Source organism: Vigna unguiculata, chromosome 6, assembly GCF_037176805.1.
Source record: "Vigna unguiculata cultivar grain cowpea cultivar isolate G323 ecotype 2 chromosome 6, ASM3717680v1, whole genome shotgun sequence".
Taxonomy (NCBI): Eukaryota; Viridiplantae; Streptophyta; class Magnoliopsida; order Fabales; family Fabaceae; genus Vigna; species Vigna unguiculata.
The window spans coordinates 42,920,224-42,945,013 of NC_140797.1; the positions used below are offsets into that span (position 1 = coordinate 42,920,224).

Here is a 24,790-nt window from a genome sequence, read left to right on the forward strand (position 1 = left end):
TTTTCTTTTAAATGTGAAGCTGAATCGGTTAAAAAAAATAAAGAAGGAAGATTTACATTTTATTACATTAACTTAGTAACAAAAGATTGAAATTATAAATTAACATCTAACGATCACATTTTTACTTTTTTTTTATTCCACGGTGTCTTCTCATATTCTATGAATGCTTTCACTTGGTTACTGTGTTCAATTAAGATAAAAATGGATAAAATAAAAAAATTGTAGAACTAATTAAAATGAAAAATAAAATTTTATATTTTTTTGTTTGTTGGAAAAAAAAGTCCTTTATAGAAAACTAATTTCATTTTTCAAACAGGTAACGAATAAAAATATGAGAAAATATAATAAAGAGTTATATGTTGCTCTATTTTAGAGATTACATTGAGTTTTGGTTTCCAATACTAATAATAGATGATTTATTATAATCGTTGGGAAATCTTAAATTCCGATTATAGGAACTTAGGTGGTAGTCTTATTATGATGCTGTTATATTTTTAAATTTGGTTATAATATGTACATATAAGGTGAAATTTTAAGTATAATTCGAAAATAACAACTCCCATATTTATAATCATGAAGGTAAGTTTGTGTATGATAAACTTTACAAAGAAATGGTTGAGGAAATCAAATAGAAGCTGTTATTTGAAATAACAAAAAAACTAACTAACTATATGATAATCTTAGCCACAAAAATTACATTCTAAAAATATTTTATTAAAAGTAGCAGACAAAAATATGTACTGGCCTTTTTGTTTTCCAATCGTTTTAAAATAAACCTCGTGTCATTTTTTTTTTATAAACAAAATTTGAATTTTTTTAATTATTACATAATAAATATGTCATTGAAATTATATAACCAATAAAGTCTTATAATAATAATAATATAAAAGTAATATTATAGAAAAAGTTAATATAATATATAGTTAATTCAGAATAAAAGATATAATTATATTTATTAACTTAATATTATATTCTACGTTGTTTTAATAAAACATAAATATAAATAAAAAAATACCACAAATGTTAATTTATTTATAATTTAAAATTAAAGTGTGGCGTGTTCTAAAAGAAGCCTATAATAGATGTAACTTTTCTAAGCCAAATCATTTACTTTTTTTCTTATAATATTTAAAATTTTATTTTAAAACTTTTAATTTTTAATTATTTTTTTCTTTTTGATTTTATTCTCCATATTTTTCTTTGGATAGTTATTATAATGACTCATTTTTCTATTGTTGTTCCTACCGCATTCAATAATTTTCTATCACTTAAAAACTGACATCTAAGACGAATTAAATTCCCTTCCTCTTTCCATTGACATATTTTTTAAGAACAAAATATGATAAAACACATATTTCAAAGCGAACATAATTATAATATATAATGATTAACAATGATTATATCATCAAATTTGGAATTGGAACATATGCACCTCCAAGACTCAATAAGGCCCATTAAGCATAATAATATGGAGATATCAAATAATATTTTCACAAGATTTAATATTTTTATATTAACATAATATTCCAAATCTTAGTTTATTCCATGATATTCCTTAATATCGTATATTTGCAACATACTTTACATAAGAGGTATGTTGACACAACATTATCATAATTATTACATAATTAAGGTAAGTTATTATTTTACTTACATTATTTGATATCAGGTTAAGAGTTTATCACATGGACTTCTAAGTCAAAAAATCCTATAAATACTACTAGTATTACTCAGAGAAAACACACACTCTCGTATATTCATTATTTCTTACAAAAAGATCTTAAGTCTATCAAAATCATCAAGATCATGTCACTTGTCTAAAGGTTCGCCTCAAGTTCTCGGTAAGAACATTTGGCATCCAAGTAGGGCACTGAATTACATAAACTAGTCATATTAAACAAAAGTCCTCAAGGCGAGGCATTGAGTTACTTAGACTAATAACATTAAAATAAAAATCCTTTAGGCAAGACACCAAACTACTTTAAACAAGCGCACCAAGTTACTTGAAACAAGTAACATTAACGAAAAGCCCTCCAAACGAGGCAACAAGTTACTTAGACAAGTAGCATTAATGAGAAGTCTTCCGGACGAGACACCAAGTTACTTAGATAAATAACATTAATGAAAAGCACCCAAGCGAGGCACCAAGTTAAATTGAAGCCCTCCAAATGAGGTACCAAGTTACTTAGACAATAACATAAGCAAATCTCTCAAATGAGGCACTGAGTTATCCAAACGGTAACATAAATGAAAACTCCAAACAAGTCATTGAGATACTTAGACAATAACCTAAGCAAAGTCCTTGAGACACTGAGTTATCTAAACGATAGCAAACCCATAAAATGTGGCACCCGAGTTACCTGGTGTCAACACAAGCCCATAAACGTGACCCTTGAGCTATCTAGATTGTAACACAAGTTAAGCCGCTCAAGCGACACCTTGGCCTACTAGACGGTAACATTAAATTAAGCTCGAGAAGGCGACACCCAAGTTTGCCTAAGTCTGCAGCACACATAAAGCTTGTATAAGTCGGCAACATAAAGCTTGCTCAGATAAGCGGCATCAGATCCTGCCAAAGTCAATAATTCCATACGCTTAAGATAACATCATTGGTCAAAGACGACCATCCACAATCTGACAAAACGGCCAATCCACCTGCAAACATAAAGCCGACTACAACTCGGCTAAAAAGCCAGTCACAGCCGCAAGAAATATTTCATTTACACTAATCAAACTTCCGAGCTTGAGGCCATACGTAAATACCTTACTCAACAAATATGCTAAGTGATGCAGCTCAATAAAACTCATTCAGTTTTACCAACCTAGAGTGATTAGAAGATATTATGAGATATATTTGTAGGTGCAAATATTCATATATTAATCGTATATATGACTAAATATCGGTAGTTTGATTATGTCATGGTATTCCTTAATATTATATATTTACAGCATATTTGGTATATATCATGTTATATAACATTAATGTCATATTTGTTTATATTATTTGTTATTCTATTTATATTATATATTTTTATCACACAACTATTATACACTCTCTCTCTCATACTTATTATCTCTTACCCTAAAAGATTCAAACTTTCTTACTACTAACTTGAGTGTCAAAAAGTTTTTTGCAGGTGAATGTTCCCTTGTGTTCCAACCTTGAGGAGCATACACACATCAGGATTCTCCAATCCACTCAAATTTCGCCACTTGTCCAGATGTTCAATCTCTCATACTCATTATCTCTTACTTTAAAAGATAAAAGGTATTTGAGTGTCAAAGAGTCTTTTAAATAGATATTCCCATGTGTTCCAACCCTTTCAGTCCTCAGAAACATACATCAATATTTTTCAATTTACTAAAATTTTGGTACTTGTTCAAATATTCACACACAAGATCCCTGTAAGAACAATTCCTATCGATTGTTTTTATATAATCATATTGCACAATCATTTCTACCGATTTCTAAATAAAATGAAAATACAATAAATATTGATATTATTTTTATTTAAAATTTGGGAAAAGTAATTATTTATTTAAAATTTAATAAAAATGTGCATATATTTTTAGATTAGAATCATAATGAAGAAATATAGGAAAACATAATGATAAATATAAACATCTCTAATGATTAAATAATTATTTTAATATAAGTCATATATATACATGGTTAATTAAATTTAAAGAAAGTTGTTAATAACTTTCTTTAATTTCAAAGAATTTTATATGTGTGAATCACATAAAATGAATATCTTTATTTATAAATAACTATTATAAGTAATTTTTATTAGAAATGTCATAATGGTTTACAAAAGAACTTTATCTTTATCTTTATAATATAATATTTCTACGAATGTTGATCTTCAAGTTTGACATTAAATAAATAAATAGTAAAGATGTATAGAGTTTTTTTTTTTTCTAAATTAAAAGTAAATTAACATATTTATATTTTTAAATATTTATTTTTAAAAATATCTTTTAGTTAAATAGTTAAAACAGTAGTTAATTTGTAGGTGAAAGAAGTGATTAAGGGCATATCTATCTCTACGATGGATGAAGTTTGAATTCAGTCGTTACAGAGATAAATATAAGTTATGTTTAAATATGTTATATCTATCAATAAAGTGTAATTTTTTTTAAATGATGAGGTATTTGAACATTTTCGCACATAAAAATGTTACATCTATTTTAAAGTATTTGTATTGTTTTTGTTTATTCTGTGTTAGTTAACTGAGGAGCCTACATACTCTCTTTATATGTTAATCATATCAAACATTATTAAATAATGAAATGTATGAATTTCTTACTATAATTTTCAAACAAAAGGTTAATCCATATTATTTTAAAACTACTTTAATACATTTAATAATCTCATATTATTTTAAATGTTGATTAAGTATAAATTCTTTCAAGTGTATTTTAAAAATAAAATTTGGAGTTCCAAAACTAATAATAAATATAATAACTAACCTTAACAAAATTATCTATAAATATTTAAGAGATTTTGAAGTGATTCAATAAACCATACAACTCTAATTTAAAAACAGAATTTAAACAACATATACTACAGATTAAAATAGATAAAATTATAAAGTCATAAAAGATATCCATCAAACAAGGACTACAAGAAATTACAATTAATTTTCAATAAACTCTCACTAATGACAGTAATAAAGAATGTGCTGCTATAATATTAAACCTTTCAAATACATTTTGATGTAAACACGGATCTGATGATAAATTTTACCAGTAAATAATACTTTATCTAACAAGAGTCGTTCACTTTCAATATGTTTCAATATGATCATTCCAAGTCAATGATTCTCACTTTTCGATTACAAAAAATAATATTTTCATATATATATATAATTATTTTTTTTTAATTTTTAACTTTAAGTTGGGACTTTCTACAAGTGTAAACCTATTTTGTAGACTATTTCTACAACCCTCTCTGTTCTGAGTGGGAGTCACCTTCACTAAGAACATCAAAACGACACAGAAAGAGAAAATTAAGATGGAAAACTTGACAATGAGAAAACATAACCAAATTTATCTTAGTACCGGTCGTATAGATAGGACACAACTACAAGCAACAGCATGGGCATGATGGAGGGAGAAAAGGTAGTCAAATAGAAAGACACGTGTCAGTGGGTACAATGTAGTCGCAACACCCGAATATCCCTCAAGGAAAAAACAACCATAATTCCCACAATACCCTCACAGTTCTTCTCTTCCTCCTTTCTCTTCCTCTCTCAACCCACTGATTCACAACACATGGCACAGAAACAGAAGAAGAGAAGAGAGAGGTTACTTGGTAGCAGCAGCAATAGCAGAGCAGTTTCAACTCTGTCTCTCTCTTTGTCTGCTCCATTACCCATTTTTTCTCCCCACTCAAAGGGACCCAACCATATACTCTAACCCCTCCCCAAGAGTTTAAAGCTTTTTTTTTTTTTCTTGTTTTTGTTTTGTTTGTTATCTGGGTCGTCTCACTCACCCCTCCATTGAAACCACCTGGTCCCACCCACCAAAACCTTCGTCACAGACACACGTAAACACACAAACCTGGTCACACTCCTAGTTATTGCACACTCCCTTGAATGCGCTCTAACATTTGTGTTTTTTCCTCGTCTTTTCCTCCTTTTGCTGGGCATTGTTTGACTTCACTCCCGGGCTCCTCTCACTTCGTTTTACTCTTTAATTTCTGGCGGTGATGTTTCACTCTCTCTCCAGAACTTGATCCCTTTTGCGTTGCGGTTTAGTTTTTTTTTTTTAATTGCTGTATTTTTACTGGTTTTGGTGCTGTGGGATGGTTGAGTTAGGGGGTGGTGGTTTGTGTTAGGGTTTTTCCTAGTCCAATTTGCGTTGGTAGAGGAACTGACTGTGGTAGGTTTGAGAATGTCTGGTGGGGAGGTAGGTGGTGGGGGTGTTTTTGTGGCGTGGGAGGAGCAGGTGATATGCCAGGAGCGTGGGAACCGAGTGATTCACTTCTATCTGAAGGATGCGTTGGGGAATTCGGTGCTGGCCGTTGTGGGGACCGAGAGGAGTGTGAGGCACATGATGTATGTTGTCCCTGACCATTTCTTGCAGGCCTATGGATCCACACAGCCAATCAATGCCTGCAAGTGGAGGGCGCGGCGTGAGGTTGTTGACTGGCTTACTTGTTTGGTCTCCAGGAATCGGTCACACCATGCAGGTAGTTTGGCTCTTGTGAGTGTTCTATGGGTGATTTGTATGGTTCTATGGAATGTTCATTGTGTATGCATGTGCTGAATGTTACTTACTACTGTGTGCATGGTCTCTTGTTGTAGAGTTTTACCAGGGAGATTGTATGTTTTGTTATTCCCTAATGTTTTGAAAAAAATGGCTTGTCACTAAGGTCTGTTATTCCAGCTACAACAATAAGGATTTTGTGATCACCAGGACAGCAATTGGGTCTCATTTGCTCCAAATTTCCTGCAATATCAACTGGTACTGCAGTTTCAAACCTACCCAGCCTGATGGCAGGCTTGGTTGTTGGTAGTAAAATTTAGTCATGCACTAACACCTGAGAGCTACAAGACCTGTGCTGATTAATTGCATGGTGGCTTGGTTGTTGTTAGTTGTAGTAGGTCATAAAATGGTGTCTTGTGCCACACGAGAAAGTGACAAAACTTATTTTGATTAATCAAGAGATAGGTCGGTTGTTTATAGCTGTCAGTTATAAACTGCTTGGTGTTGACATGCTACAAGGCTTGTTCTGATTAATCGCACAACTTTGCTTTGAACGAGTTTGTCTATTAAAGGAATTTGTTAAAGCCTGTGCTATATTGTTCTGTTTAGTTGCATAATGGCTTGGTTGTTGTTGGTTTTAGTAGGAAATAAATTGGTGTCTTTACTACTGACACCAGAAAGTGACAAAACTTGTTCTGATTAATCAAGAGATAGTTTGGTTGTTTTTAGTTGTTAGTTACAGACCGCCTACACCGGAAAGCTACATGACTTGTTCTGCTTAATCTCACAACTTTGTTTTTTATGAATTTATCTATTAAAGGAATTTGGTAAAGCCTGTGCTATATTGTGCTGATTAATTGCATAATGACTTAGTTGTTGTTAGATTTAGTAGGTAATAAACTGATGTCTTTGTACTACCGACACCAGAAAGCGACAAAATTTGTTCTAATTAATCAAGAAATAGCTTGGTTGTCTTTAGTTAATAGTTATGAACAGATCGATGTCTTGTATCAATGCCAGAAAGCTACAAGGCTTGTTCTGATTAATTGCACAGCTTTACTTCATACGAATTTATCTATTAAAGGAATCTGGTAAAGCTTGTGCTATATTTTGCTGATTAATTGCATAATGGCTTGGTTTTTGTTAGTTGTAGTAGGTCATAAACTGGTGTCTTGTATCACCGACATTGGAAAGCGACAAAACTTGTTCTGATTAATGAAGAAATAGCTTGGTTGTTTTTAGTTGTTGGTTATAAAATGACTGGTGTCTCATATTGATGCTGGAAAGCTACAAGGCTTGGTCTGATTGACCGCACAATTACCCTTATGAATTTATCTATTAAAGGAATTTGGTCAAGTCTGCCCTGAGTTATATGGGTTATGTCATTCTTGGTTGCATGTCACGTCAACTAACTCACTTGTTTGTTTCGGTGGAATTGTCCGTTTCACATGCAGTAGTTAGGTTTTCAGCATGCAATCACATCTTTTTATTGTTTTGGATTATTTTTGTTTCTGTGAAATAGTAAATGTGGATGCATGTGTTGGAAGTTACTGTGTGCATGGTTTGGCTCACGGAATTTTAAAGTGAAGGTTTTTATTGACACCTAATGGAAGTTACTGTGTGCATTGTCATTATCTTTTTCATCTGTAACCGTTTGTCCTGTATTTTTTTCAGAAAGCTTTTAGACTTATTTTGATTAATAACGGAAAAGCACTTCCCTTGAGTTATCTTTTCAAGGAATTTTGTCAACTCCTGTTATTCTTCCCTGCATGACCACTTACATTACAGTTATTTACAATAATGGCCTTATTTGTGGGATGTAGCCTTCGGATGTATCAAGGAATTACAATAATGGGTGAATTATTTTGGAAATTAAAGATCTTTAAGATTTGTTAAAATTGAGTAAATTGGTTTATTTTAAAATAGTGGCAATACCATATCAAATATTTTATTTGAATTGCTTAAGTGCAAATTTAATGGAATTTATGTTACTTTTCCTAATAAGTTACTAAGGATGACTAGTTATCGCCATGCTAACATTTGTCATTGAGGTTTTTCATGTTAAGTGAATAAATATGAGAGTAGTTGTGATTGGCTTGTTATTCTGGTTAGTGGCTTGTAATTTTACTTATGTAATTATTGTTCTCTTTCCTTTCTTGAAAACATGACTTATCAGGTATTGTATTAATACATTATAATATTATTTATAGTTGCACTTATGGTTAGAAAAACGTTGTTTAGAGACTTAATCTGGCCTTATGGCTTGAATTGCTTGCTTCCATTATGAAGCAAGGCAGAAAAAGGCACCAGCCTTGTAAGTTGTGATAGACTGAAGAAGATATAGCTAATAATAATAAAAGAATTAGGGTTCTAGGGTTGACAAACCACTCATACTATATATATATATATATATATATATATATATATATATATATATTTCATGACAACTTAATACAAGTCTTGTGGTCTACTTATTCTTGGTTTACTTGTACAATACCTCAGTAGTCAATCCCAACTAGTAGCATGGTGTGGTGAACCCCCAAAAAAATCGAGGGACAACAGGATGGCCACTATTTCGAGCCTAAACAACTAGGCATAAACTTATACTAAAAAATAAAGAAAAATCACCTAAAGTTAATAATCATTGTTGCTTCAACATTTTTAAAGAGACTGAAGATAGAATTTAGTAGAAAGTCTTAAAAGAGGGCTTAAGCCTAATCTGAAAAATAATGTTTGAATGCACCTATGCACTATAATAATTCAATTATATCTCCCGCCAATGTGGATCTTTCACACATCCTTTCACGTCGAATACTGGAAATCTCAAATTTGAAATGGTAGACCCCAGAAACCTTTTTAGGATAGATTTTGGTACCATCTTAGCTAATGTGTTTAGGCCTAACTCAATCCTACATAATCAATTTGGAAGATGAGGTCTGTAGCCATTTATATAATTTGATCATATATCTAATCAAAATGAGGTCTCTATAAGAAAGAAGTAGAAATAAGATTGAAATGGCGGAGGACTGCTTACAACAATGAAGAAAATGCCTAAAATTAATCTGGAAAGAGATTGATATTTGTAAACCAGTGAGAACAAAGTCTCAATGCCAAAAAAAGGGCTAGAAAGTGCTGCGTAGCAGTAAGGAATAGTGTGGTTATATAAACTTGCAGACAAGTGCAGTAGAGGGTTCTGAAGTACAGAGGCTAAGGAAAACCTTAAATGGATCAACTTCAAATTGCTTTATTTTTCAATGTTACCCTCTATATATGAGCTTGAAATGGCACTTTGTCAGGGGGGAAACTATCTCTAGTACCATATTTGACATTGCATTAGCAAATCTTGTAGACTACTGTGATTTGAGCCACTCCACCATTAACATTTAGGCATAACATGACTCAATTTGAAGATCGGTGACCTTTGTTGGACGCTCCTTATTGAGTAGAATGAACTACTTAATGTTGTATTTGAGGCTCTTCCACCTAATAGATTTGTGTTTTGGGTTAGCTCTCCCCAAGTGCTCTTAATGAGGAGTCCAACTAGAAAAACTAGGTTATTGGGTGGAAGAGTCTCAGGACCGAAGCACTACATGAAGTGATTTATGCTACTTAATGTAGAATGCCTAACATTGCCACCCTCTTTAAATCCATAACAACTTTCACTCTATTGACACTACTCAATGGTAGGTTTTTCTATTTGACAATTTTAGTGTCCTATCAATATTCAGTTTGCACCTTAATGTAGCCTATATGTAACCCTTACCTTAGCCTGACTCTCAATGAAAGTACCTATTGAGAAGAGAGAAAACAAGAAGGCATATGATGAAATATGAGTGTTGACGACCACAATGGAATTACAGAATATTTAGTTACCCTATTTTAGGCTAATATCCTAATATCATCATTTACTATATCTATAGTATTCTAACACTCTCCTCAAGTTGGAGCATATAGGTCATATGTACCAAGCTTTTCACATATGTAGTTAATCCAAGGACTCCCTTGGTGAATATATATATATATATATATATATATATATATATATATATATATATAATATGCTAGGTGATCATCAGAATTTTCCCAGATATAACTTTTTCTCTAACAAAGTTACAATTAGCTTCAATATGCTTTGTCCTTTAAAATCATATCTTTAGCACTGCCTCTCAAGTTGAAACATGTATAATATAACTCAAGCTTCTTACAAAGCTAGTTGGTTGTTGGAGCTGACAAAGCTATTTCTCTTTTAATTTGGAAGTGAGCCTAGCCTGTAGTTATTTTTTCATGGCAAGAAAGATTTGATAGCATATCCATTGACAAATTGGTAAATTTTTTTTGGTCTTATGTGTTACCATGAAGACAATTATGGCATTGAGTTGGGTAGTTTGGTGATGTCAATCTTTTCTTGAATAAGTTTTAAGAACATCTTTTCCATGTATAAATAATTTCTATTGATGCTAATGAACTTTACACTTCATGCTATCCCATGCCGTTTCATATTTGTTTAGAATACTATTATGAGGTCCAAAAAAGACAAGAACCTTCTATTGAAGAAAATTATTTCAATTCACTATTTTTGTTATTTCTATAAAGTAAGATTTATGTAGTATTTTAGGTAGGTATAAACACTTAGAAGACCAATAGTTTTAACATTTTGCTAAAAGGAACCAAAGATGAACTAACATTAAAACTGAGTTGAGTTGGATGCCACTAGGATGTGTTTTTCTAACTATTACCTTCAACGCAACTTTCATCAGTGACACAAAAACCTTACTTCTCTGTTTTCATCACTGGAAAGTGTGATTGTCTGTTTAGCAAGCCTTAAATGGCAATCTGAACACTCTTAACGTGGTTATGTGATCCCTTGGTCCAAATAAAATGCTTTATGCCCTTTTGATGCTAAATGAATTACTGTTTTTCGGGATGAATCTCCTTTCCCTAATCTAGTGGATATTTTTGTTGTTTGTCTTGTCCTTATTTTTCTACAAGGTACTTTTAGCTGTTTTTTCTGCAGTTATGGGAAGAAGACATTTTAAGCAACCATAATCTTTCTGTCACAGGTGTACAATTGGATGAATTAGCACAAGCTGATGAATCTCTCAAGATTTTAGTGCCTGGAATTAATGTTAGTAATAAGATTTTACCTGATAAAATGGTAAGGAAATGACAACTAATTGAAGTCATCTCTCTATATTTTCCCTTCTATCTTCATTTGATTAATTAACCATGCATTTGTTTCTTGTACTGCAGATTTCTAGGAAACTAAAATTCCAAAGTTCGGATATTGAATGGTCAGGCAGTCCTTGGTTTTGTGCTAAACAGCTGAAGCACTACTCAGGGTTTTGTAGGAACGGAACAGCCATAAATGTGAGAAAATTATTTTGTTTTTCATTACATCTCAATTTTTTCCTCACTAATAGGGACTTGGTATTATGAGGTGCCTAAGTCTCATATCATGTAGTATGTGATATTTGGTGGAATATTTAAGTGTTTGGTTCTCTCCTATTCCTCAAATAGCTAGCTTTTGAGGATGGGTTTCCTAAGACTTTGAGTACTTATCAAGCAGTAACAAAGTTGGTTGTCAGTGTCTCGGAAAGGGCTACCTGTGGAGGTTTTAGACCAACAAGGAGTTGAGTTGAGTGAAATGCCATCAAGTAATGTGTTGTGAAGGTGAAGACTTTGGCTCTTAGGGGCGGCAGTGCTCTGATAGGGACTTGGTATTATGAGGTGTTTAAGATCACATCGAGTAAAATGGGATGTTTGATGGAGTATTTAAGTGTTTAGGTTCTCCTTAACAGATAGCATTTGAGGGTGGCTTCCCCAAGTGCTTATCACCCACTTTCTTGGTACCATATACTTTTTCTGTTTTTGGAAGGAGTTTAACTTTCATGATTCTCAAGATATCACATCAAGTAATATGTGATGTTTGATGGAGTATTCAAGTGTTTTGGTTCTCCTTAATAGATAGCCTATGAGGGTGGGCTACCCAAGTGTTTGGGTGCTTATCACCCACCCACCTTCTTGGTACCATATACTTTTTCTGTTTTTGGAATTGTTTAATTTTTATGATACTAAAGCTATTTTTTTCTAAATTTTAGGTCCACTCATTTGTATATATTATGGCTGAAGAAGAAAACCACTATCTTGGTTACTTGGAAGATATGTATGAAGACAAGAAGAGACAAAAAAAGGTGAAGGTGCGTTGGTTTCATCATGGTCAGGAAGTTAAGCAGGTGATTCCACAGCTGATTCTGCAAGAGGGAGAGGTTTTCATCACACCTCATGTTCAGGTGATCAGCGCTGAGTGTGTCAATGGTCCTGCCACTGTTTTGACTCCTAAGCATTATGAGAAATACCTGGCTGCTGTGCCTCATACATCTTTATCCGAGATCCATACATGCTTTAGGCAGTTTAAAAACAATAGGCTTAAGCCCTTCACGCTTACAAAGTTGCGTGGGTATAGTAACCAGCCTGTTCTTTCTTGTTTAAATAGTCCTATTCTCTCCAAGAGAAAGGCAAAGTTTGAAAAGTCACACACAGATGATGATGAGAACTTCACTCAAGACGATCCTTTAAGGTCCAGCAATAAGAGGATTAGAAGTTCTAAGGATCACATATTTGAGAAGGGTTTTCCTGGTCTGCAAATGACAAAATGTGGACTGAAATATCCTAGTTTAAAATTAAAACTATCAAGAAAAACAGTAGGTATTAAGGTTATTGGACCAAAGCCTAAACTGTCTTTTCAGGTCGGTGCTAAGATAGAGGTTCTTTGTCAAGATAGTGGCATTAGAGGATGCTGGTTTAGATGTAAAATCTTGAGCATGTCTGCGAGGCTGCTGAAGGTCCAGTATGATGATTTGCTTGATATAGACGGAGCACAGAAACTAGAGGTATGCAATGGCTTGTGTTTTCTTTTCTTTATCTCAACATTGCTGAACTACTGATTGTAGTAATTTTTGGACACAGAAGTCCAATCATATAAAAAAATTTCTAGTGAAAAGTATGGTTCTCAGCCTGTTGTTAACCCTTTTAGGAATGGGTCCCTGCATCTAGAGTGGCAGCTCCTGATAAATTGGGTATGCGATGTTCAGGCCGCTTAACAGTCCGGTCATGCCCTCCTGAATACAATTCAGATCGTACTTTTGAGATTGGAGCAGCAGTGGATGCCTGGTGGTCTGATGGATGGTGGGAAGGCGTCATAACTGCAGTTAATGTCAGTGGAGATGGAATCCTGCAAGTTTATACCCCTGGTAGGATACATTCTTTTTTTCTTTAATTATTGTGATGTAGTTCACTGGCTCATGGACTCCGTGAGTTTGTGAATCATGTTTTGTTCGGGTTTTATGTCTGACAATTGGTAGTTATGACTTTCTCATTAGGTGAAGAGAGGTTCCTGAAGGTCGATCAGAAGAACATTCGGATTTCCCGAGATTGGATCAATAACAGATGGATTGATATACGAGGAAAGCCTGACATTTGCACTTATTTAACTTCAAATGTCAGGTCCAGCATCGGGATGTCAGCTAATTCTGCAGTGGTGGTTGGATCCATGTCTGATTGCTCTGCTTTAGAAAGTAAATCATCATCAATTCCCAAAGTTGAACTTTCTAAGAAGGTTGAGCCAGAATCGTCTGGTTTGGAAATCCCTGTTGATCTGGAAAATATGAAGGGAATAACTCTGAGGGAGCCACTCTATGCCATTCATGAGGACAAGGATAACTCTGGTGGTGGCTGTGATGAAGCTGACAAAGCTGTGAAGACAATTCTGACCTTCAATGAACACAAGGACAATAACTCTTGTAGCGGCAGTGATGATGAAACTGAGGATGATGATAATGTCAATGGTGATGATGTTGACAACGGGGAGGCAAGTAAGGAAAATTTTGATTGTTGTGAACCAAAACTTGATGCAGCAGAAGCAATACAAGTGCATGATGAATAATATATTATAGAAGCTAAATGGGGAATTTTTTTCTCTCCTGATTTTACCTGAAGGTGGAATGAGCTTGTATATAAACCATTTGAAGCCCTGAGGTAGTTGCATATGCAGAGGATAATGATTCTGAAGTTTCTGACTTAAGGATAATTGTAGTGTATAGCATTATAGCTTATGTTTTTGGGCTCATGAGATCAACTTCTATAGGCTCCATATTTAGGTAATGTGGCTGGTAGATGCGCAACTGCACATATCAGTTCAAGCTGCATATTATAGAGTTAGCCCATGAGTAAAGTTTGTAATGATATTCAGTAGTTTTGGCTTTTGACCATGAATCTTACAAGATTACAGAATTACAAAATCTGCCATGTCGAGATTCTTCTATATCTAAATTATCGTTCCAGAAGTAACTGATTTGAATTCTTAAGTAAGGTTCCGGTTTTTTCTGGCAAATGGAGGAATTAGGTGTAAGTGGAGTTTTCTTAAGTTGGTTCAACCCCAACTACTATGGATCTCTCAGTTCACTTTTAAATTGATTTATTAGAATGGAATTGTATGGGGAAAATTTTCCTTTTAGAATTAAGAAGTGTGATATCCATAAATGTTTATTCTCAACTAAACCACATTTTCAGAAATGGAAATTTTAAAAATAAGATTCCTTATTGGTTTTATGAAATGTTTAAATTATTATTATCACACTAACAATAAGTTTCTATTTTTCTTTCCTTTGCTGAGAAAAAAAGTGACATTTTATTCCCAATTACAAAAAAAATGTTTTTGTCTCCAATAGGCATTTTTGTTCTCTTCTATTAAAATACAATACTAGTGTCACAATCACTTCGAGATTTAAATCTTTTCTTCTTTGGTTATTATTTTAATTTTATTTATTATGCCTTATCCATGTTATTTAATGGAGCACCACTTTAAACTTGTCTTTTTTTATTCCCTTAGATGCTTTATAGCCTTAATGGATTTTTCTCACATGCTATTGCTATTGAGGTTCATAATCTGGTAAAGAAAAATAATTAGGCCACATATTTAAAATGATTCAAAGTCTTAATACAAGTTAACTTAATTGAAACCCCTAATAATTAGGTCAACTCTTTTACTGTGATAAGTTACCCTAGTGAGTGGGTATTAATTAGATAAATGGAAACATTCAATCAGTATAAAAGTGGAGTCATTGAACCCACGGCACTTCAAATATTTTATAAGCCACAATTTTCGTAACACTTAAGACAGTCTAAAAGCCTGTAGTCAAATTCTCAGTGTGCAAACATTTCTAATTCATGATTATAGTTGTGACCAAGAAAAAAAAAACTTGAACAACAGGCTTCGCTTTCGTCGTATATGTTTCTATTTAAAAAAAAAAAAAAAACACGTACACTAGTCTACTTTTATCTCAATAATAAAAAAATAAAAATTAATTTTATTAAATTTAAAAAAAAATATGTAAAAATAGAAAGTAAATATAAAATGAATTTTTATAATTTTGTTACAAGTATGTGATTTTTTTATAGTTATTAAATTTTAAAAAATCAGTTTGAAAATCAGAAAGATAAAATAATAAAATTATTTATATTAATAAATCTAGTACATAAAACATAATACAGCTACATAAAACACAATACAGCACTGCAAAATTTCTATGATCCTGTTATACAAGCTAACTTCCAATTATGGGAGGCTAGAAGAGAATAATCTAATTCCAAGTTACAGATAGGAAGCAAAAGAGGTCTCAGGGTAAACCGATCCCCTTTTTAATGAGCATATCATACACCCTGTCAACTTTTATGGCATCCAACTTGAACAATTGATGAGCATCAGATTTTGCAGACACAGTGCCAGCAAGTATTTGCAGTGACAGTTGCTCTTGCATTTTTAGATACGTGGCTGGAGACAATCTTAGCTCACAGCACAAACGTTTCTCCTGCCAAGAAGAACATACAAAACAGACCTCAGAAAATTGAAGAAAAATTGGCCAAAACCATTTATAATAAACTTAGATAACTATTACAGTTTATATCAGCTCAATTCCAGAAGCTTACCGCTTCAGAAAGCAAATCTGCTCCACTGTATCCTATGGCATCCATCTCATTGACAGAACTAGAAGTAGCTGGCCCTGCAGGTCTTGCACTCAGATCCTTACTAGCTGAATCTGGAGAAGTCAATGCATTTGGAATACCCTGATTGCTCGGCCCAACCTGAGCACTTTCTTTTGTCCTTGTCCTTCGAGCATTTTCTTCTGCTTCCCTCTTTCTCTTCAAAGAGATATATTTTTCAGCATCAGCTGAATTGCGGCAACCGGCTAACCGGGCTTCCTGCAGTGTTAAAATTGACAGTTAGAATCTAACATGGTATCAATTTCACTACAGCAATCTTGATTGGGATGAAATTTTTTCTATTCTTTACAAATGTTATACCAAGAGACAAAAAGCAAGAGAAAGAACGATAAAAGTGAATGTTAATAGTAATTTAATGTCACGTTTCAAACCTTAAGCTCTTGAATCTTTTTCCAACTTCTATGCTCAAAGATCATTGTTCTAAGCAACTCATCGTGATCTTCCTTAGAATGAAAGCGCATGAATATATCATATTTTCGACACATTGCCTTCTCCTCGGGTGTTAAATCCTTCTCCAATGGATTTGGGTATAACAAATTTCTTTCGAGTATGAAATCCTTCCTCCGTTTTCTTTCATCAAGCCTGCAACAATTATAGAATAAAAATTATTACTGTCAATACATCCAGACTATGATGCTATGATGTTTCCATTTGTTTCACAAATCCCTATAGGATACTCTAGGATACATGACCAATACGTATCGATGAAGTATCAAAGCATAGGAAGCACAAAGCTTGTGTGATGACAATGATTTATAACTCTATCTGATAATGTCAAAGAAATGTGAGTTTAATTTGGATTGATCCGATTACAGTCATACATTTATTGTGTTTTAAGAATTTTTATACATTTTTTAAATACATTATTTGTCATGCTTCGATTATGATACTATTCTTAAAATAAGTGTGTCGTCATATGGAATATGCACATTATCCTTATACATAATACATTCATTGCATCCATTTATGACAGCATCCTAATAACATTAATAAAATAATAGTTGACCGTGATTAAAAAAAACATAAAAATTAATTAAATTAGTTATTTACCTCTTTGAATATAAACGCAATACACGTAATTTCAACTCTCGCTCTTCCTCAGAGTCAGTATCCTTAAATTCCATTTCAGCGAGTAGTTGTTCAGCATCATTATCATACTCAGTATCGAATTCTTGTCTTTTAGCATTGTAACCACTCAATTCTACCAAAGAAGGGCCTTCATTTCCTGAGGAAGTTGGCTTCTTTCCTCCAAAATCTCTGTCTATCTGAGAATCTGCCAATAATACAGACTAGTAAATTTAATACATCAGAGTGTCATTAATTTCCTCAAAGAACATGCATGATAGAAAATTAAACTACGTGAAGAAAAAGATACAGAAGTGTCAAGAGTTTAAAGCAAGAAATGTTCCCATTTATGTTAGTTCAGCATACACAAAATCTTAGTTGTAGTTATACTAGTAACGGAAGAACTGCTTCATTTCATCAAATATAAGTTATTGTTATGGTTGAAAAATATGCCACACAAATCTTTCAGCTCTCTTTTATACGAATAAAAGTAAAAGGTGTTATTCCAAGAAGTTGGTTTTAAGTTTTTCGATGGAAGTGAAATTCAAAAGGATAAAATTTATTAAAAATCAACGAGGACAAAGAACCAAACACAAAGATGCATACCTTCCATTTTAATGACTCCAGGACCACCTTTTCCCCTGGCCACATTAGATGCCTTTTGGTTAGCACCAGCGGCAGAGTGTGTGTTACCCGAGGGACCAGAATCTGACTCTTCCATATATAAACAAGATAGGGATCCAAAGAATATGAAAATGGGCAAGTCGATGCATGGTTAACTAATTAGCTCTAAACTTATTTTGCTTTACCTGAATTCAAATTGGAAGACAAACGATTAGCAGTGCCAGCTTTATGTGAATCTTCAACCCTGAATCAACAAATAGACGTTAGAAAATATAGTATAAAGAAGAGAGACGAAGCATATAAAAATGACAGTCTTACTTGGCTCTAGATGGAGAGAAGGGAGATTCTGCCTTTAAACTAAGATCCCCCATGGAAATTCCTGTGTCAAAGTGACCAATAGATATGAAAATGTCACTAAAACACAAAAACCTATCAATCATGCAAAATAATTAGAAACCACATATCAATCATGCAAAATAATCAGAGTCATTCGGTACATTTATATTAAGACAATCTGCTGTAAGCATTCAGGCATTATTATTTGTACATAAAAACTTAAGTAGAAGGAAGCAAGTTCATGTCATCTAAAAGAAGTGGTAAACATACTATACAAGTGACATTAAATTAGAAATTAATGAGTGTTATGTCATGGATCTTGACAAACCTTTCTTGTCTTCACCCTGCCCCTTTGCCATGGCAAGAAGTTCTTTTCTGTTTTTCCCAACCACGTGAGACATGTCCTAGAAAATAAAACAGATCAGGATATAAAATACCACTGAAAATATTAAAAAGAATTCATTGCAGCTTCATTTGATGCCCCGTCATACCGGAACAGGAAAGAATGGGGAGCTCAAGTATATGTTCTTATAGTGTTCGATGCATGACTCTTTGTTTTTGGTTCCAACATGCTCAGCGACTTCTGTCCAGTTTCCCAAGCCATACATTTCGATTCCCTAAAATCAAAAAAATTATCGCTCAAAAGATCCAATACAAATAAGAGATATATTGTTGGAACACAAGCTTTACAGTTTCAAACCACTAGTTATCTTTACTCCTAGAAAATAAATTTGAAGTACCTCTAGCAGCAAAATTTCATCATCTGCGTTCCAGTCTGGGCAAATAAGAGGGAAAGACAAATTGTCCTGTCAAAATAGAATCACATAACACAATTTTCTTAACAGTTGGGGACACTCATTTAAAGATAAACTCTCACAAATCTAAATCATATTTTACACAAGGTAACAAAACATTTTCAGAACAAACTCCAATGAAATTTAAGTGAGTGATCCTGTAATCTATCAGAGACAGTCAGACAGATCAAGTAGCAGTTTAGCACGAAAAATAACACAACTTTCTCAGTAATAAAAAATCTTTAAATTAAGAAAGCATTGAACAAAAAGATGGAAGATTAATGGTAACTGACCATAACCCTGTAAGGATGGTTGCTTTTGTGAGGTGTCACCTCAGCTCCAACGGAAAAGCACTCTATACACAAGTCAAAATCTGGGCACATGGCACACTTAATACGGATTTTTCCAGTTATATCTTTATTACAATAATTGCAATGGTACAGAGCCTTTTTCCCTTCTCCTGCTCCTTGACCTAGTTCATGTGAAAACCAAAAAAATATATATTTTCAAACATCAATATTCATGAACCAACAAGGAAATTTAAGGTCTAAGTAACTACTGCAGCTATAGTTTTACATGTCTGAAAAACAATTAATTTGGTTTCTTTAACCTATCAGACATTCCACGAGCCTTCCAGAACAACCATAACAAATCACAACACAACCTTTCTTCTAGTGTCCTTTATTTTAAATGAAAAGAGAAATTCAGGCCACACATACATGATATCTTCAGCAAAAAGACTATTGGGCAGGTGCATTGAGAAATAAGACTTTGTATTTGATGAAGTTTGAAAACATAATTTAAAAGTTCTTTCAGTGACACTGAAGTAACAAACCTACAGTGTTCAACATAAGTACATCATAATACACCCATTGTGAATATGTAGTACTGGTACATACATGGAAACCCATTAAGTGAGATAGGCTATGTATATAAATTTGTCTCTTATGAAGAATTTGCAATTGATCAATCATAATTATGAATTATTCATACCCATTGATACTGTGCAATTTCCATGCAAATCCGCGAGGAGATAAATAGGTGTGCTCTAATGTATTTTCACACAATCAAACAACCCTGGGAACCTCACCTTTTTTACATAAACCCTATAACTTCATAGTACATTGAAGGATCAAACTTATCCAGATACTGCAGAATAGTGCAAAAAATTACCTGCAGCTCCAGATTCAGAGTTTTCTCCACTGGCGGCATTCTTTTTTCTCCTTGATCTACAGAGCCAAAAAAACCAATTAAACAGATAGAACACGATGGGAAAAAAGGAAAGGGAGCAAAGAAAGATTTAGTTGAGCATCAAAGTGTAAAATAAGCATAGCATTTCACTGTATTTGCGATCAGTTATACACATTCAAGAACATATCAAGCTTCAATTGTAATTGTCATCCGTTCTCTTACAACGAGAATTACATTTGGACCAAGGACTAAAATCGTTAAGTATAATCAGGTAAAGATAAGAAGAAGAAAAATTGAAAGAGAGAAACCTCTGGTTGGGGTCCTCATCCGCGTGATGAAAATTCCCACGAGAACGACCCATTGATTCTCCGCAAGAACTCCTGAACGAATTTAAGTTTGTCGAAGCAGAAGATCACGATGGAAGAAAAGGGACAGCAGTCATAATTTTTTAAGATAAAAAACCCTAGATTTTTGTGATTAGAATTGAGGTGGGAACTTTTATAAATATGGAAACTTCTGTGTTGGCCCTGAGGATTTGTATGTGGTTTTTGTATTGGGCGCTAAAATGCAGTGAAAAAAGGACGAGAGAGAGGGAATTGTGGAAAAGAACAGCAACAAAAGATATGTTTTAGCCCTGCGTAGGGTCAAACCAAGTTGAGTTTGATGATGCCTGTGCGGAACTCAGCTACGAGGATTCTGCTTCAACTACAACTAATATATTTATGTCTAACTTAGAGGAAAATTATTTGGATTCAGTACCTTTTCGATCAAAATATAAATATATATATATATATATATATATATATATATATATTTATATATATATATATATATATATATATATTTATACCAACAACTATATTAAAATATAATTATTTATTAAATTTTTAAAAATTAATCGTTATTCTTTTATAAAGTTATTATTATTTTTTATTTATTCACCGTTATTTTTTTTTAAATTTTTATATATTTTACTTTATTTTTAATAAATATAATTTTATTTTATATATTAATTTAATTATATTATATTATTTTTTTTATTAATATAATATTATACATATTTAAAAAGATTTAAAAAATATGTACATATGTAAATATGTGAGAACATCTCTTTACACGATTTTATATATATATATATATATATATATATATATATATATATATATATATATGGAGAGAGATTTTATTAAAAGAAATTTTTTATACATTTTTTAAATCAAATTAATTTTTATTTTTAATTTATAACATTTGTAATGCATAAATAATTAAAATGAATACATCTAATATATCTTGATCGAACCAATAAATAAATAATCAAATCATTATTCTCTCTGTGTATTTATATATATATATATATATATATATATATATATATATATATATAATTTCAACATCATATTGTATAAATGAAAAAATAATTATGATTTACACATTTGTATGGTCAAACTTACAAGTGAGAATTCTATGAGATATTGAAATTCAAAGTTAATGCGTAAATCAATTGAAAATTCTATGTATTTCTTACTGATAAATGTGTGTTATATTGGTTTAGGTTTGAAAACTAATTTACTCTCAATTTTATTTTTTTAAATTTAAAACCATAATTTAAGAGATTAACAGAAATTAAAAATGATAACTACTTGAAATTTTAGAGATTAAAAATATTATCTATCCTAATCGTTTTGTAGGATGTCTGTCCCTTATTAAGCATACGAAATATAAAAATATTTACTCAAATATCAATGACAATCTTATTTGATGTGATATATTGTTTTGTTTAGCTAAATAAAGGGTGAAAATAAAATCTACTATGTCAATAATAAAAAGGAAAATACGGTAACGATGATTCGTTATATGCAAAACTTTTTATTTTATTTTTCTATCCCTTTATGTAAATCTTTAAGTGGCATATAAAAGCTTATAATTCTACCACAACCGTGATTAATTTTTCTTTCATTACGTGTTATAACTAATATACCATGATATATAATAATGTTTATTTTTATGTATAATGTAGAATATTACCTTGATAAAAATATAGTTGGCAAATCAAGGTCGCAAAATGGTGTTCTAAGTTATTTGCATCGCAAGTTATATGGAGCCGTTGTAAGAGAGTTGGAGGTTGTATATTGGTATAATTAAACAGATCGGATAAAGTTACATTATAAATCATGTTTCAATTTCTTACGTATGATTTAATCATGATTTCTATTTATTTCTCATATCTTAGTATATAAAGTTAAAAGAGAAAGCCAAAGAGATGTGGTTCAATTCTGATAACAAATGTTTTTTTTTTTTTTCCTAAACTTACAAATAAATATTAACAACTAACATCATAGATAAAAAAATATTAATAACTTTTAGGTAATATATATATATATATATATATATATTTATTAATATTCAATCCAATCTAACTTATATAATTGGTTAGTCATAGAACAAATTATTCACTAAAATAAAACCAATAAAATAATAAAAATTTTAAGTAAAAATCATGAAGTATAGTAATTAAGAACGTATAAACTTTAATAATTGAATAATATCAGTTAAATTTTGAAAATAACAAAACAACTTCCTACAACTTATATATACCTCTTGATATGACTGAAGATACTTATTTCAAAGTACTTTTTTTTTTAATAGAACAAACTTTATTGTTTTAATTTTTAACTATATTTTTAAATTAAAATATTTTTCATCTTATAACTATTATGTAGGTCATGTGTAGCAATAAAAAATATTGAAAGTAAGTTATCAATTATAACAAGAAAAGTACCCGTTACTAATTTATTTTTTATTATTTTATAATATGATTAGTTTTTTTTTTCTTTACCTAAATATTTAATCTATATTAAATTTTAACATTATTTTTATTAAAATTATAAATTATATATTTGAATATAAAAAACCGTTGTACATATAAGATAATGCAAAATTGCACCTCTATTTCCGTTGGCAGTAAAAGAAAGTGAGAAACATACATATGATGGAATGAAAATTTGTCTTTATTCTTTAACTTTGTGTTTGGATGAAGCATTTCAATAATACTGAGAAATTGAAATGCATTGTATTTGAATTGTTTGCAATTAAATTCACTTAATTTTCTAAATAACTTGTTTGGATAATGAAATTAAAATACCTTACATTTCAATTTTTTGTTTGGATAAAATAATTGATTTTCTTGTGAAATAATTCCATTTTATCAATATTTATTTTAGGCTTAATTATGTTTTGAGTTCATGATAAATTTGGAAACGGATCGGTCAGACTTGTCGGGTCAACAGGTCGGTCGGGTCGTTGGGCCTACCCGACATGTCTGGGTCGTCAGGCCCGCCCGACACCTCTAGGTCGTCTGACCCACCAAACCAGTGTGGGTTGTTGGGCTCGTCCGTCCTGCTTGGGTCATCGGACCTGCCAACCCATATTGGTTGTCTGGTCGGTTCAACCTGTCTTTGTCTTTGAGCCCACCCGACTCGTTTGGGTCGTCAGGCCCACCCGACCCATTTATGTCGTAGGGCTAGTGAGGTATGTCTGGACTGTTGGACTAGCCCGACACATCTTGGTCGTCGAGCCTACCTGGGTGGTGTGGGTTGTCAGGCTTGACCGACCTATTTGAGTTGTCAAGCCCGCCCGATCCATATGTGTCATCAAGTCACCCATGTTCGTCTGGGTCGCCGGACCCGCCCGACTTGTCTGGGTCGTCAGGCCCGCCTGACCCGTTTGGGTCATCAGACCCGCTCGACCCGTCTGGATCGTCGGGTTTGTCGGGTCTGTTTGGGTTGAGTTCAAAGTGCGAGGTTGAGTGAGAAGAATTTCAAATTACACCTTTTTTTAGGGTATTTGAATTTCTTCTAATTTAACTAATTGAAATACTTCAAAAAAATGCATGCATTTTAAATGCTTTTTAATTTCTCTATCCAAACAAAACATTTCATTACAAAGAATTTCAAATTCTCCAAATAAATGAATTACCCTCTTGAATTGCCTTATTCAAACAAACCATTACATTGTGTTTGGATGGAGCATTTCAACAATGCTTAGAAATTAAAATACTTTGTATTTGAATTGCTTGTAATTAAATTCCATTCATTCTTTAAATAACTTGTTTGGATAAGAAAATTAAAATACCTTACATTTCAATTTCTTGTTTGGAAAAAAATTGAATTTATTGTGAGATAAAATTTAATTTTATTAATATTTATTTCACGCTTAATTATGTTTTGAGTTCATGATAAATTTGGAAACATGCTCGACAACCCAGATGGGTCGGGCAAACCCAACTACGCAACCGGATTGGTTAGACCCGATGACCCACCCGAGCTGGACTGACTGGGAAGCCCAGACAGGTTGGGTGGCCCGGACGAGTCCGAATACCCGGACGAGTCCGAATACCCGGACGAGTCCAAATACTCGGACGGGTTCGACGACCCGGACAGGCCCGTACACCCAGACGAGCCCGAAGACTTGGACGTGTCTGTTATGACTTTGGCAAGTGTACCAAGTCG

The 24,790-nt window shown here is 32.5% G+C and overlaps 2 protein-coding genes across 3 annotated transcripts; one reads left to right on the forward strand and one right to left on the reverse strand.

The window, feature by feature from the left end:
- Positions 1-5,235: 5,235 nt before the first annotated feature.
- On the forward strand, positions 5,236-14,510 carry LOC114188137 (uncharacterized). Its single transcript, XM_028076683.2, has 6 exons — positions 5,236-6,196; positions 11,274-11,368; positions 11,464-11,580; positions 12,312-13,103; positions 13,247-13,463; positions 13,593-14,510. The coding sequence occupies exons 1-6, from the start codon at positions 5,899-5,901 to the stop codon at positions 14,153-14,155; spliced, it is 2,082 nt and encodes a 693-aa protein (XP_027932484.1). The 5' UTR covers positions 5,236-5,898; the 3' UTR covers positions 14,156-14,510.
- Positions 14,511-15,708: 1,198 nt separating this feature from the next.
- On the reverse strand, positions 15,709-20,977 carry ADA2B (ADA2 2B). 2 transcript variants are annotated; one of them, XM_028077606.2, is made up of 13 exons: positions 20,591-20,977; positions 20,265-20,320; positions 19,385-19,563; positions 19,038-19,103; positions 18,789-18,914; positions 18,626-18,701; positions 18,280-18,340; positions 18,147-18,205; positions 17,944-18,045; positions 17,323-17,545; positions 16,644-16,854; positions 16,198-16,470; positions 15,709-16,079 (listed from the first exon to the last, which is right to left on the reverse strand). In XM_028077606.2, the coding sequence occupies exons 1-13, from the start codon at positions 20,641-20,643 to the stop codon at positions 15,888-15,890; spliced, it is 1,677 nt and encodes a 558-aa protein (XP_027933407.1). In that variant the 5' UTR covers positions 20,644-20,977; the 3' UTR covers positions 15,709-15,887. The 2 variants fall into 2 exon arrangements, with proteins under 2 accessions (XP_027933407.1, XP_027933406.1); XM_028077605.2 differs by having other exon boundaries at positions 17,944-18,051.
- Between the last annotated feature and the right edge of the window lie 3,813 nt (positions 20,978-24,790).